We start from the raw sequence: 15,967 nt of genomic DNA, 5'->3' as shown, positions 1-15,967 counted from the left end.
CTGCTATGACTGAAATAGTAAACTTTAACTTCTTTATTCAAGTATTTTCAATAGGATATAATTAAAATAGACAATTCCGTGTAACTGCAACTTAACTGTGAACATCTCATCAATTGGAACTGCTCACAAATTTCTGGCTTCAGATTTAAGAATCTTTTAAATAATTAGTTGCCAAATTTTTTGAATTAGGCTAAGTGCAATGATTTTACAGGTGATATTTAACAGTGAAATCAGGAACATCAGAAAGATATGATTGCAGGGACAGGTCTCTCATACTTAAAGAAAAAGGTTTATCCTTACAAATAGGATACATCATCAAAACTCTTTCATTATTCAATTCAGGCAGTGTTTCTAAAGGCTGGAAATGTTTAGTCAGCCATTTATGGTAAGGATCGTGTGTCCTATCACTAACTTCAAGGTTAAAGAGAGGAGCCTGTGCCTTGGTAAATGTACATCCTGTCTGTAAGTAAGCTTCCAGTTTTAATTCCTCATTTACGTTGAGCTAGCTAATCTCAGCTTGGGCTACTGTAATTTTCAAAATCCCTTACAAAATGCTGATATGTTGCTGCCAACAGAACACAAAGGCAATGGGGTCTAAAGTTTCTTAAAATACATGATTAACAACCTACAATAGAAACAACCCATGTGCATAGTTTGTTTTCAATGAGGAATCAGGAACTGTATTTTGGTATGCAACACACTCGATTTTTATTAAACAAAATCAGGAACAGTCAAATATCTAGATTAGCTGACTTTATGCATGTCAGCAAATCAATTGAAAGCTATTGTGATTGAGATCTCATACCTGGCCTCAATATTTTTAGGATGCACAGAAACTAACTTCAGACTTGGCTCAAATTTCTCCCTTCTCCACTGATAGTTAAATTACTTGTCTATGTAAACGTTCACTGTCTAAGTGCATACACGACCTGTCATGTGGACAGTAACCATGAAATAATAGCACAAAGCAATACCTTCCAAAGGAAAAACGAAAAAGTAGGGCCAGGTTCAAAGATTTCCTTGATTTGCTGTTAATACACCAGACTATAATGCTCCATTCTATCACAATTTCTCACGATGAGTCACTTCCACTCCCAAAAACTAAGCAATTGAAGTCCTTGGGAGAAAGAAGTGGATTGCAAGATCAATAGAAAGATACTGCTGCATTTTCCTATATCGTACACTCTAAAATATTCACCATTACTCTTCTCTGAAACTCAATAAAAATGTATGTGAAAGTTAACCTCGATAGATGCGTTCATGCCAGTATGGCAGGAAGAAGTCACAATAATCCAGTGATAATTTCTTCTTTGGGATGTAAAAATTGATACTGCTTGATCAATATAATGAAGAAACAATATAAGGCACGACACCTAACACTTGTGTGTTTTTAGGTCATATTTTTCCAGTAACCTTTCACAATACTTCAAAAAGTTATCCTCTTCAATTCTCAAGGCCAAATAGTCCGGGACTTGACATGCAACTGAGAGGCATACTGAGGTGGAAGTGCTGAGGTGCAGACCTCTGTGGTAGTTGCCTGCGAGCAATTCCACTGCTCTTGGGGCCATGTATGAATCTCTAACTGATAGGAGTTGGAGACTTGAGTCAAGAGTGTGGTGCTGGAAAAGCACAGCCAGTCAGGCAGCATTTGAGGAGCAGGTAAATTGATGTTTCGGGCAAAAGCCCTTCATCAGGAATGGAGACTTGAGACAATTCGTGACTCAACCTAACTCTCTCACTCAGCTCCCTCTTTTTAGCACACCCACCAATTCACAGACATTCAGACTGTATCTTTAAAATTTATTACACTGCAGCTAGTACCTTAACAAGGAGACATATGTCAATCCTCTTCCTCGGTCTCTGCATGGATTCCTGCGATGAGGGAATTCTTTAGGATGTGCATCGGAAGTCTGACTCTTTGAAATGTAACAAAATAAGTGTGCTATTTTTTCACGGACCAATGTCAAATGCACCTGTTTCAATGCTAATGGGAAGATTTGGGCCAACACACATTGGTTATTAAAGTGTCTTTAAATTCTCACTTTGCACAATTTATTGTTCAAGTTCTAAAAAGTAGCCATTACAGAGTACATCTGGTGTGCTAACTCTTTCCACTGCAGTATTATTCAGCCAACTACAGCAGTTTGAATGTCCGCCATTTGGACTGGTAAATGTTTTCTCTTTCAGGGATTTAGTGATCAGCTTTGTGCTTCAGTCAGGAAATAAGCAGTCCTGTATAATGTAAAAGATTTAACAATGTTACATGTACAGAAGTAAATAGCATAAACTTCCACCGGACTGAATTTTCATCAGGTGCGGGAAGATATGGAGGAGAACAGGTGCAAGATGTAAGGCATCACAGTGGCTCAGTGGTTAGTACTGCTGCCTCACAGCGCTAGGGACTCCGGTTCAATTCCAGCCTCGAGCAACTCGGCGTGGAGTTTGCACATTCTCCCTGTGTCTGCATGGGTTTCCTCTGGATGCTCCAGTTTCCTCCCACAATGCAAAAATGTGCAGATTAGATGAACTGGCCATGCTAAATTGCCTATAGTGTTTAGGGATGTACAGGTTAGGTGCATTCATCAGGAGTAAATGTACAGAAGAAGGGTAAGGGGATGGGTTTGTGTGGGTTACTCTTCAGAGGGCCAGTGTGGATTTGTTGGGCTGACTGGTCTGTTTCTACATTGTAGGGATTCTAAGATGAGTGATTAACTCCCAGGAAGAATGACAAGACGGAATACAAATGATTACCATGACAGTACTAGGTATCCAAATCTCTTCATTGACAATTCTTCACATTGCACAGAATCTGAAATATGTCCTTGGGCAAGGAGAATGGTGAATGCAGGGACACACCCGAACCACCAATAACTGTTTCCCAGCAATCATACCCAAAGTCTTTTAAAGCCTGTGTTGATGCTTCCACCACAGAATGACTTGTGTCTGAAAAGCAAAATGAACAGAACAGACCAAATTGAAATACAGAGTTAGTCTTATAATATGGTTCATGAAGGGAGGCTTCAGCTACATTCACAATAACTCTAACAGCTACAATACAAACCTGCAGCAATATATTCAGATACTCCCCACCTCTGTAAAGTAAAAAACAGAGACAGAGGAGTTCAGTTGCATTGGTCTTTCAGTGCAATTTACCCAAAATTGGCCAAACCAGCATAAAACATCAAGGTATTAAGTGCAAGTTAAATCCAGTTAAATGAGTTTCTTTGATCTTTAGTACTAAAATAATATTTTATAGGAAGCCAGCACACTCAAATTGGAGATCCTGTGGTTTGAATAATTCACCATGCTGAGTACCTGCTAGTTGCCCCTGTCTATTGGTCTTAAAAAAACTTCCCTTGAAGAAAAGCTTTAATGATATACTGGCCCCAACCACAGGCTGCTCACAGCACATAACTGATTGCTGACACTTCCTGGCATACACTGAAGCTCCACTTTCCAACCAGCAGGTGACATAGCTTATCTGTCCTTACTCACATCCTACTCTACCGCCTTCTCCATGTTAACAAGACTCTGTTCACACTGCAGACCATAGGCCAACATTTATTCATTGTCTAGAGGGGCCTGTCACAGACAGGCAAGCATTCGGACATTTCAAGAATGAGATTTTTAGTAATCAAAAGCAAGCATAAATCAAAATTAATCAAGATGCCACCATCATGCAAACAGACAGCGATGGGGTGGCACGGCGACTCAGTGGTTAGTTCTGCTGCCTCACAGGGACCTAGTTTTGATTCCACCCACAGGTGACTGTCTGTGTGGATTGTGCACATTCTTCCCATGTCTGCATGGGTTTCCTCTGGATGCTCCAGTTTCTTTCCACAGTCCAGAGATATGCAGGTTGGGTCGACTGGCCATGCTAAATTGCCCCAGTGTCTAGGGATGTGCAAGCTAGTAGGATTAGTCATGGAAAATGCAGGGTTACAGGTCAGTGTGGGCTCATTGGTCTGAATGGTCTGTTTCCATATTGCAGGGATTATGATTCTAAAGAAATGCAACTACACACAAAAATATCTTTTTAAAAATATTTCATGTTAATACTGACTACTACACTCCAACAAAAACAATTCAGAAGAATTTACTGGTTTCAAAGTAATTCCACTTGTTTAAAAACTGAATACTAGGGAATTATTAGAATTCATGTAAGCAAGTTAACTTAACATTTGCCACAGGGAAAATGTTAAAGCTGTTTTTAAAACAAGTTATAGCAGGGTTCTTAAATAACTTCAAATAAATCAGGCAGAGTGAACATGGTTCTGTTTGTCTAGTTTACCAGGGTTCATTAAGGAAGTAACAGACAGCATGGACAAAGTGGAATCTGTGGATGTGCTGCACTTAGATTTCCAGAAAGCATTTGACAAGGTACCATATCAAAGATGACTACTCAAGAGTCAAAAGACGTTGAGGATAACATATTAGTGTAAGCTAATGGGATACAAAGAGTAAGCATAAATGGATCATTGTTAGATCTAGTCAACTTGACAAGCAGAATGCAAAGAAATCTGTGCTGGAACGACAACTGTTTACAATTTATATCAATGACGTGGATGAGAGGACTAAAAATACATTTGCCAAATTTCCTGATGACACAAAGAAGTGTAGCAAAGTAAGTTACGAAGAGAAAATATAACTACAAAAAGATGTAAGTTAAGTGATTGGTCAAAGACTGAGCAAATGCAGTATCATGTTCAAAAAATATGAAATTGTCCATTTTTGCAGGAGGAATAAAAAATTATGTTGTTATCTAAATGGTGACAGGTTACAGAGTTCAGAGATGCAAAGGCACCTGCATGTCCTACTGCAGGAATCACTAAAAACTGGAAGGTAGGTACAGCAAGTAGCTAGGAAAGCTAATAAAATGTTATGATTTGTGAGGGGAATTCAATAGTAAAGTAGAGAGAGGTTATGCTTCAGTTCTACAGGGCTCTGGGTAAACTGCAGATGGAGTACAGGGTGTAGTACTGGTCTCCTTATTTAAAGGAAGGAAGTAACTACATTGTTTTCATTTTGGCCCCTTCCAACGAGTTTCATTCTATGGAACTACAGAATTGTAAGTGACAGGTCATTACGTATCTAAACTGAAGGTTAAACAAGGTGTTCTCATACACCAGCATGAGTGTTCAATTAACCCATCCTTTATTATATCAGTAATAATGGAGAACTATTGGCCAGTGACTAGAGTGAGGAGAGATTTTGTAAATGTGCATAAGCACAAAAAAAGGATAAAGTTACTTTATAACAGAAATTGTGACAAAAGTACTGAATCATATTCTATAGAAGTGATTGAGTAAATAGGTCAGGTATTTTTAATCCTAATGTTGTTAAGAACACCAAAATGATGAACGTTGACTGAACCCAAAAGTATAACCATCTTATCCTCGTTAAAAACAGATAAATTGCTGTACTTCTGTGATTTCAGTTGTGTTTAGGTAATAGATTAAACAGGTTTTTCAAATACTTACAGTTATACAGTTACTTAAAGATAATAGATGCTGATAACATGGCAGGATAATATCTTTAAGAGGAATGAAGTCTGAAAGTAAGAGAACTAAATAGGGAGCTGAAACAACTTGGGTCCATGATTATATCAATTGAAGGCAATTAAGCTTTACTCTTCCTGTGGGAATTGCTCTATTTTTATGGGTTGTTCACTTACGCAAAAGAACATCAGAAAGAGCTAACAGGAGTGGGACTGGTGCAGTCTACTGCATAATAAAATGAATCAGCTCACCCTGCAGCACTTTCACCTCTGTCAAATTGACAATGTCTATCAGGTTAGTAATACAATTAAATGAATCACACTGACATCTGGTGGCCAAATTACAATATTGCATTAACCTCACATTATTGCATGGAAATTTGTTTTCCACCAATCAACTACAAGCTCAGAAATAAACTTAGGGTGTTTTACACATAATACTGGAATGAACAGGAATTGAGAAGATATCTCCTTGCCAAATACATGACTCCAAACATCATCTATTGCATAAAATACATGGAGGCAGGTAAGCATGCTAAACAAATTCATTATTACTGCATGGGTTATAACCCACATTCGCCATTGGTAAGAGATATCAGTCTTTAATCAGACCGACAATCTATATTTTAAGTATTTCAATATTTGTAGTTAGTCTGTCGAGGCAGTGTGTGGCATCGACTTCCGACAGTGCCATAATGAACCGGTGTACTGACACCAATCGGCATGTGTGGAACAGCTAAGAAGCTGTGCAGCTTATAGGTTACAGTCCATGTTCCCTTTCTACTGTCAAGTCAGAAGGTTCGAGGTCCACTCCAGGGATACGAACACTAAGTCGAGCATGGCAATCTAGTGCCAGTACTGAAGGACTGCTGTGCAATCAGAGGTGCTGTCTTTCAGATGAGATGTTGAACTGAAGGCCTGTCTGTGAACTTAAGTACTATTTTGAGAATAATCAGGTGTGTTTTAACATGTTCTGGTCAATACCTATCTTTCAAAATAACTTCACAAATAGGTGATCTTACCCTAGCTGTTTGTGGGAATTTGCCTTGTCCAAATTGGTTGCTGTGTTTTAAATAGTAGACAGTGACTCCACTTTTAATTGACTGCAAATAGCTATGGGTCACTCTCCTGTGAAATAATGCATATTTTTACAGTTTCTTCACTTTCCTCAGCAATGAACTCCAATAGAGCACGAAAATGCATAATAACGTAACAATTTATCAGGAAACCCAGAAGGAGGGGCAAGGAGCCACAATGCACGACATCACTCGGGTTAAAAAGACAAAACCAAGTAGATCCAAGGGAGGAGGAACTTTCCTATTCACACACAGCCTGGTTATTACTACATAAAAACAGAAAGAACTGCAGATGCTGGAAATCAGAAACAAAAATAGAAATTGCTGGAAAAACTCAACAGGTCCGGCAGAATTATGAAGAGAAATTAGAGTTAATGTTTTGGGTTGAGTGAACCGTCCTCTGTTCTGAGGAAGGGTCACTCAAGCTGAAACGTTAACTCTTGATTTCTCTCCACAGATGCTGCCAAGTCTGCAGAGCTTTTTAGCAATTCTGTTTTTGTTTCTGGTTATTTCTGTCTTTTTAGCAGAATCAAAATGAAGTTCTTGTACTTAGTTTGTTTGTGGTACAGCTTCAACCTTGTAGCTCATTTGCTAACAAACAATTGTTTCTGTTTGCTGGAAGTGCAAAAAAGATAAATCATTGAAGATGATTTACCCAACCAAGCATGCACTCATTGTACCTGGTCGAAGCAGTGTTAAGCCACATCCACCACCTCCTGCACCGGTCAGTTTGCTGTGTAGACCATATGTTGCAGTTATTTGACACAATCTGTCCAGTGATGAATGGCCCACTCCAATAACATTCAGGTGGTGTTGGTTGATGTCAATAAGTTCCTGAAATCAGCACAGAAAATAAGTTTGGCAAGAAAATAATTACCACTGAATAGATAAGACGACATTTTTTCTAGTGACCAGTTACTCAATCCTCAAAATTTGTTCTGCTGATAATTCGATGGTGAAGGCAAAATGCAGCTGGGCCACATAGACATACAAGATCGATTCCAGCTTTGTGCTGCATTAGCTGGTCTTGATAGCTGGTACAAGTAGTTCCAAAGGTACCATAATTGACTTCAGTCACAGAGATGTACAACACGGAAACAGACCCTTTGGTCCAACTCATCCACGCTGACCAGGTATCCTAGCCTAATCTAGACCTGTTTGCCAGCACTTGGCTCATATCCCTCTAAACCCTTTCAATTCCTTTTTTTTTAAAAGTTTATATTTATAATCAACCTGTTCAGAGATTTTATGACACATCTCTGGAACAATTGGGACTTGAATTCGGATTTCTTGGTCGAGGGATAGGAACACTACTAATTGAGCTACAAAAGCCCCTAGTTCAGTCCTGTTTGGTTTGGTAAGAGAATTAACTTTATTAGGTACTCAAAACCCTTGCATGTCAGGAGTGTGATTTATACATGTATATTAATATGATTTTTAAGAGTTTTGATTTCAGTGGTATATTTCTGTGAAAGTGGTTTTCTTTTAAAAAAAAGGTAAGGTCAGAGATTCCTTCTGGGACAGTGACTTAAGCCAGTATGTGACAAAAAGCAAATAGCTGCCACATCCTGGTGTACTATTGGAAGAAACGTTTACCACTTGTGGTTTAAAATGGGTAGAGTAAACATGGATCGCCATTAGCTTGTATTGGGTCAAAATAATTAAAAATTGAATTTAGTTAAAAAAAGCCAGAGACTGAAAAGTTTTTAGGGCAGTTCGGAGGAGCCATGATGCTTCAGAATTGTTCTCTCAGTTCTTATCCTTAGAACCCTAGAACACGGCTTTAAGATAATAATTGCCAGCAGAGGTTAAGGTGCTGTCACAAAGTACTGTCAAACTCTAAGCTACTCTAACACCATATACTGATCATTTTGCGTCAAGTAGAGGCAAGTTATCAAACATATGACATTCTTCCAAAAGTTGTTAACTGCACTGTTTGAAATTATAGTTTGACCAGACTAAATACAAATGCAGTAAAGTACATGGAGAACTGATGTATAAAATTCACCTCCAGGATTGTATAGTGCTCATCTATGGCATTGCCAGATGCTATTGCAGCCAGAACACGTTCACACTCGCATGAAATAGCATCTATTGAATCCAGGACAGGTTTTATTATGCTTGGTAGCTAAAAAAGAAAAAAAAAGAAAATTCACTCAGAGGTTGATTCACTATTCTCTGTTATTCACATATGACAAGTAGCTTAAAGAATAGCAAAGCACACCACAGATCTCCTGTAAACTTTCAGTACACAAGAAAAATTTTCATAAGTCCAGTCACCAATTTTTTCCCCACTTTGAATGTGTATTCTGTGCTCAAGGGGAGTAACATTAATGTTCTTAAAATGTGTTCTTTACGTGAAGACTATGGTTTTGTGGTAATGCCACTGTGCGAGTAATCCTGCGGTCTAGGCAAATACTCAGAGGACATAGGATCAAATTCCACGATAGCAACCAGTAGAATTTAAATGCAATTACACAGTAATAGTAACCACAAAGCTATCACACTTTGTCACAAAAATCCATTGGTTCACTAATGTCCCTTTAGGAGACCTCACCTGTCTGAATCCACACTGGTTGACTTTTAATCAGGCCCCGAAATGACCTAAGCTGCAGCATTGTAAAGAGGAGCTGGAGCAAGTCAAAGGGTACTGCAACAACTCATCATCACCTTCTCAAAAAGTGATTAGGGAAAGGCATCAGATGCTAGCCTTCCCAGTGAAATCTACATCCGACAACAGACTTAAAAAAAATGACAGAAACAATTTACATTGCTCATCCCTTGTTGCTTTAAGAGGATGACGACTCTGCTCTTTCACCTTGTGCAGCATATCTGCTCATGGGGCTTCCACAGTGTGTTTGGCAGAGAATTCTCATCAATGACCAGGAAAGAAAAGCAAGCACATATTGAAGTGGTGTGGTCTCAGATTTGAACAGAAACTTGGAGATGTTATTCTCCAAGGATTGTATTGCTTCTAGCTGATAAAAGCCAAGGGACCAGGAGTTGCTAATTACTTAACCTTGGTAATTAACTGCGTGGCATTGTGCAGATAGTACAAGTATTTGTTGTGGACAGTTTTGTTTGTGGAAGAGAGGCTGGACAGTAGCAATTGTTGCTCAACTAGGCTGCTTAATCATGCATGTAGTCTTTGCAGCTGCACCCCATCTAGTTAGATGGTTGGCAATTAATCACACTGACGTGACTCTGTAGATAGTAGAGATTCTCCAAATGGGGAGCATAGCACCTTATCAGAATATTAGATTCTACCCTGTTCTGTCGTAACAACATTCCACAGACTTAACTTGAGAAATCCCCTTTACTGCACTCTTGATATTTTTGTTTCCTACACCTGCCATTTTGTGACTTGAAAGACCAATAACTTTTTACCAACTGATACAAACATAGTTTTGCATTCTGAAACTACATTGAATATGAACGATGTTGAGACAACCAAAATCCATTTCTTTTGGGCCAGCTGAAATCTAGATGGAATGCAAAGGACACCACTAAGACTGAAACAATGAAAGTCACCATGATCCCAGCGGATGGACTGCTCTCTCTCGAATGAGAGGTGGTCAGTTTAATCTGGGGGTAACCACACCTCAAGTAAAGGGCAAGGTTGAGAAGGTGTAGCCTTTATAGTGACCTCAGCTGGAAGAGGAACTGAATCAGTATTGTTGTTGTCACTGTATCAGAAACTAGCCATCCAGTCAACTGAGCTAAGCGACCTTGTGCGAAAGAAAAATATCATACCAGGCACATAAAGTAATGGTACCAAATACATTTTTAAAATTTCACTATCTGAAAACAAGAGATAATTCAGTTCTATCCACAGAGATCATTAAAAAAATCCAAACCTTATTAAGTTTATCTTTCACTCCTGCTACTAGTACTTTCGTACTTCTTGGCACCTTTGTGTTAGTAAGAAGTATCCGGAGGGTGGGGACACTGGAACAAAGTGGAAAGAGAAAGTTAAACAAATAGAAATAATTGAATGTATGACATTTATTCTCCCCAGTTATGACAACATCAGAATAAGATGCATTTGATAGCTTATAAAAACTGAAAGAAATGCGGATGCTGTAAATCAGAAACAAAAACAGAAATTGCTGGAAAAGGCTCACTTGATTTGAAACATTAAACTCTGTTTCCCTCCAGATGTTACCAGACCTGCTGAGCTTTTCCAACAGAGTGAGAGTGTGTGTGTTGTATTTAATAGCTTGTCCATTTAGAACGGAAAACAAATCAGATTAAAATGTCATTGTTACTGATTGAAAGTAATCAAATTGTATAATGGAACTTCTTAAAAACTTTATTGCAAGTATCAAAAATTCTTCCAGAGGACTGAAGGAGTTAAAAATTTCTGTATCAATATCTGTATCATTTTCCTGCATTTGTTGATTTAGGAGTTTGTTTCCTGAAATTGTGTCATTATACTTTGGTTTACTTACTTTTGGAGATTGAATGTGGAGAATAATTACAGACTCCTGACCCAAGGAAGTCAAAAATCTCTTTTCTTTGGTGATATCACCTGTATTTAGCAGTTTATCCCATAGTAACAATTAATATTCTGAAGCAATCACAAAGTAATAATAAGAACTACAAACACTTTAATGCCACAATGCATGTTTCCTCCAGTAGGACAGATTAGGCCCTGAAGGCACAGCCTCAGAATGAAGAGATGACCCTTTAAAACTGAGAGGAGGAGGAATTTCTTCAGCCAGAATGTGCAATCTGTGGAATTCATTGCTGCAGAAGGTTGTAGAGGCCAAGTCATTGAGTGTAATTACTATAGCAGTAGATAGGTTCATATCAGAGAAACACCGAGAAACATAACAGCCGTGATCGAATGGCAAAGCAGACGCAATGGGCCAAATGGCCTAATTCTGGACCTATATCTTATGATTTTATGCTCATTTTCTCAAATGAACCAGAATCCTATCTTGAGGAGGAATATACTGTCAGATAAGACACTGGTTGATAGGGATCAATAAACAGAAGTTAAAAATTACAAATAATTCGTTGTTGCGGTTAAAAAATGCCAAAGCAGGGATCAAACTCAACTTGGATTCTGCACCTCTTCACAGCTCTTCCTCATTCCCTTCAATATGTTTCCTGTACTCCAACAAAGAGTTGGCAAAAAAGAACCTTTATATCTTGTAGCACCATTTAAATACAAAAATAGAACTTTATTTGCATATGAAGCAGGGTGCTTGCACATTTTAAGTAGATTAGCCTGGTTCTTCTGCTATTTACTTCAACACAATGGAAAAGCAATTAAACTGGAGCAGAGTATTTATCATATGATTGAACCTGGCTTGCAGCAAACAAGTGACTCCCTGATATGCCTTTGCAGCTGCAACTTTGGCCAAATTCAAAAGAGAGTGGTAGTGAATTTAAATTGTCCCTCTTGTCCAGCCCATCGAAGATGATCGGATTTTTGGTTCCAAAGCAACTTCCAAGCCTTGGAATTTTTGACATCTATTCTCTTACCTTTAAGACTAAAAGCCAAATGTAGAGATCATGTTGAGAAACATATGCAGATGATCATAAATATGAAAATGTAACAAAGACAATATCGGAATGTAACCATTTTACTTTAGTCTTTTTGACAAAAAAAATTATGTCCTGAAACCTTGAAGTAAATGGGATTAAATTAATTGGATCAACAGACAGAAATAATTCATGCCAAAACTGGGACAGTCATTAGTGTCAATGTCCCTTGTTTTAATTATATTAAAAATTGTTGCTGTATTGGAAATGTGAAAAATTACCATATAATCAACATCATGAAAATATTTAATTATTTGTCAATATTTAATATTAGCCAAGTTCAATAATAATTCAATATTAATTACTGAATAGTTAATTTTTCACACGAACAATACACTTCAATGCACCACAGGGTTGTTAAACGCTGTAATACATTTTAGAAAATAGCTCTAACATTACTGGAATCAGTAGCTGAAAATAGGTACCTGGATAAAGGAACAATTTTACCTGCGTGGTATCTCAGAATTCCCCCTAAAGCAAAACAACAAATAAAAACATTAAAAAGATTGGAAACATTGATTGACATTAAAAGTACATACACATCTTCACTGTGCTTCTCATATCTCTGCAGAAAATACACCCAGTTGAACTAGGATTTCCTTAAACTGACAATCCCAATCAATCAATTGGTTTATACAGCAAATAGCCATTTTGACAAGAAAAGTGCCAGGTCTGATCCTCAGTAACCCATTTCCTTCATGTTAATACTGAGACATGATCCAATGGTAACCATAAGGATATGAACAGAAAGAAAATTGTCTGGGAATTTTGGCTTAATCAGGAAGCCCTATTGAAGGGCATATGCCGAAACGTAGATTCTCCTGCTCCTGCCTGACCTGCTGTGCTTTTCTAGCACTACACTCCCGACTCTGGCTTTATGGACTTTAGAAGGATGAGGGGTGATCCAATTCAAACTTACAGAATACTGAATGGCCTGGAAAGAGTAGACCTTGGGAAGATGTTTCCATTGGTAGGAGAGACAAGGCACAGCCTTAGAGTAAAGGGAAGACCTTTTAGAAAAGGTATAAGGAGAACTTTCTTCAGCCAGAGTGTGATGAATCTATGGAATTCATTGCCACAGAAGGCTGTAGAGGCCAGGTCAATGAGTATATTTAAGACTGAGATTGATAGGTTCTTGATTGTAGAGGAAATCAAGGTGAAAGAGAGAAAATAGGGTTGAGAAATTTATCAGCCATGATTGAATGGCAAAGCAGACTCGATGGGCTGGATACCCTACTTTGTACTCTTCTGTCTTGTGGTCTTATGGACTTACTGAATTTGAATTAAGAGTTTTGGGTTAACTGTTCCATGATGCAATTATTGAAGAGAAAATGAAGTCTGCAGATGCTGGAGATCAGAGATGGAAATGTGTTGCTGGAGAAGCGCAGCAGGTCAGGCAGCATCTAGGGAACAGGAGAATCGACGTTTCGGGCATTAGCCCTTCTTCAGGAATGAGGAAAGTTTGTCCAGCAGGCTAAGATAAAAAGGTCATTTTGGGATTACCCAAATGTGTGGTGTACATGGATGGTCTGGCGATTTTTAATCACACATAGAAGAAACATTTGGAGCATCTATCAAAATTGTTTGATCAAATACAGAAGGCGGGCTTGGTGATAAACCTGGTTAAGAGGGAGTTTGCAAAAGTCCAAGTCACGTTCCTAAGCCATATCATTGGACATGGATAAATGTCCCCTTGGGATGTGAAAACAGAGAGTATTGGGGAGTTTCCCATATCATTGATGAAAAGGGAAGTGCTACAATCCCTGGGACTGAATGGTTTTTAATCAAAAATTCATACCAAAGTTTAGCAGTGACGTTACTCCATTGACAGAGTTGTTGAAGAAGTGCAGAAAATTTCAGAGGATGGTAGAACATCAGAAGGTATTTGACAGCCTGAGAGCTGTGTTAACGACAGCCTCAGTGTTAGCCACATCTAATTACAAATGGCAAAGCCATTCAAGGTGGCTATCGATATGAGGGATTTGGATACTGGTGCAGTACTCTTGCAAGAAGACAATGAGAAAGTCGAAAGACCTTTTGGAGATTTTTCCAGAAAGTTGAATATTCATCAACAGAAATATTCCACAATTGGGAAGCTCTTGAGTTTGATGTTGATGTCACAACATTTCAATATTTATGTTGTCAATAAATGTGTCTGGGACAATTGTACTTCTATTGATCAAAACGCCTTAACATTTTTGGAAAATTTTAAAGGTTAAAATACCTAGATAATTCAGATGAAGTTCATTGTTCCAGTCATTTCATTTGAAAATTAAACACATGGCAGGAGAATTACCGATACATTCTCATGAAGGAAAACAAAGGTGTTCAGTGGTGGAAGAAATGGACTGTAATATTGAATATTTGCATTAGTCAATGTATATGTATTGTAGTGTACTAATTGTGTACGACTAAAGATCTTTTTAAATTATGCCATCTTTGTTTATTGTGGTTCATTCTTTTCACTCCTCCCTATCTTTTATCTTAGCCTGCTGGACAAACTTTCCTCATTCCTGAAGAAGGGCTAATGCCCGAAACGTCGATTCTCCTGTTCCCTAGATGCTGCCTGACCATGCAATTACCCTTGTCAAAGCCTCTACCAACCAGAGTATACCTGCCAGTCAATCAGCATCCTATTCTCACACAGCATAAGTTTTGTTCTCTATGAGATTTGGCATCCTTGTGATTCTGTCTTGAAGGGTGCAGAACACAAACCTACCAACAGCATGCCTTTGTTTTTCCTCAGCTATGCTGTCATAAAACCCAACATTACAGAGGTAAATATTTGAAAGTGAAGCCATGAGTGAAGTGGAGCTCTAATTCCAATAGATGGATACAGTTCGGAGAATGCTTCCTGCACATTTAACAATAAGATTTTATACAGACTGATGATTATGGGGAGGGGTTAGGGCCATGATCAAAGCTATCCTGGATGGTGGATGGGATTACTCAGTTTAGATTAGATTAGATTACTTACAGTGTGGAAACAGGCCTTTCGGCCCAACAAGTCCACACCGCCCCGCCGAAGCGCAACCCATCCATACCCCTACCCCTACATTTACCCCTTACCTAACACTATGGGCAATTTAGCATGGCCAATTCACCTGACCTGCACATCTTTTTTTGGATTGTGGGAGGAAACCGGAGGACCCGGAGGAAACCCACGCAGACACGGGGAGAATGTGCAAACTCCACACAGTCAGTTGCCTGAGGCGGGAATTGAACCCGGGTCTCTGACGCTGTGAGGCAGCAGTGCTAACCACTGTGCCACCGTGCCGCCATTAGAGTTTGCTCTAATAAAAACACTAACCTGCTACAGCCAGCAACTACCACCTCATTTTATTGCTGTCTTTCCCCAAGCCCTGTTGTTAAGTGTAAATCAGGCTCCCAACTGTATTGTGGTAGCCTCCTTTAAACAAAATAAGAAAATGTCACACCCCTCAACAATGTGCACATTTCTTAGCCTACTGCAGCAAAGTTTTAAAGTTCTCACCATTTCAACAATCACAGTGGAGATGATGTGGTTAATATGGAGACCTAATTTGGCATTACATAATTAAATAAACACTCAGCAGAAATATTGATCAATAAATGCATGAACTAGCTGATGTGCTGGGTGAAAAGTACAAAGTGCACTCCTGTCACAATGAATAATAAAATGGTTTTCTAGGCAAAGACTTTGTCAAGTTATGAGACAGTGTGTGATTTACATTACTAACTCTCTGATTCACTTGCGATGTTTACCAGATGAAATAGATATATCAAGTGAGAAAGATTACAGACCAGTTCTTTAACACTGAAAGTAAATCCCCATTACATGGATTTAGCTAAATTGTGCAAA

General features: G+C 38.6%; 1 protein-coding gene across 1 annotated transcript in view; it reads right to left on the bottom strand.

Annotated features, from left to right (window-relative positions):
• LOC122562398 (mevalonate kinase-like) overlaps positions 1–15,967 on the bottom strand; it is a 34,251-nt gene that overhangs the window by 17,258 nt on the left and 1,026 nt on the right. Inside the window, exons 2-6 of the mRNA XM_043715255.1 lie at positions 12,552–12,597; positions 10,431–10,521; positions 8,582–8,701; positions 7,254–7,407; positions 2,892–2,943 (exon numbers count right to left, since the gene is read on the bottom strand). Coding sequence (XP_043571190.1) covers positions 2,892–2,943; positions 7,254–7,407; positions 8,582–8,701; positions 10,431–10,521; positions 12,552–12,597 — 463 coding nt within the window. The remainder of the gene's footprint in view (positions 1–2,891; positions 2,944–7,253; positions 7,408–8,581; positions 8,702–10,430; positions 10,522–12,551; positions 12,598–15,967) is intronic.

The sequence above is a fragment of the Chiloscyllium plagiosum genome, chromosome 25 (genome assembly GCF_004010195.1).
Source record: "Chiloscyllium plagiosum isolate BGI_BamShark_2017 chromosome 25, ASM401019v2, whole genome shotgun sequence".
NCBI classification, from domain to species: Eukaryota; Metazoa; Chordata; class Chondrichthyes; order Orectolobiformes; family Hemiscylliidae; genus Chiloscyllium; species Chiloscyllium plagiosum.
Note: the sequence above shows the minus strand (reverse complement) of the source record. Positions and strands in the feature narration are given on the sequence as shown.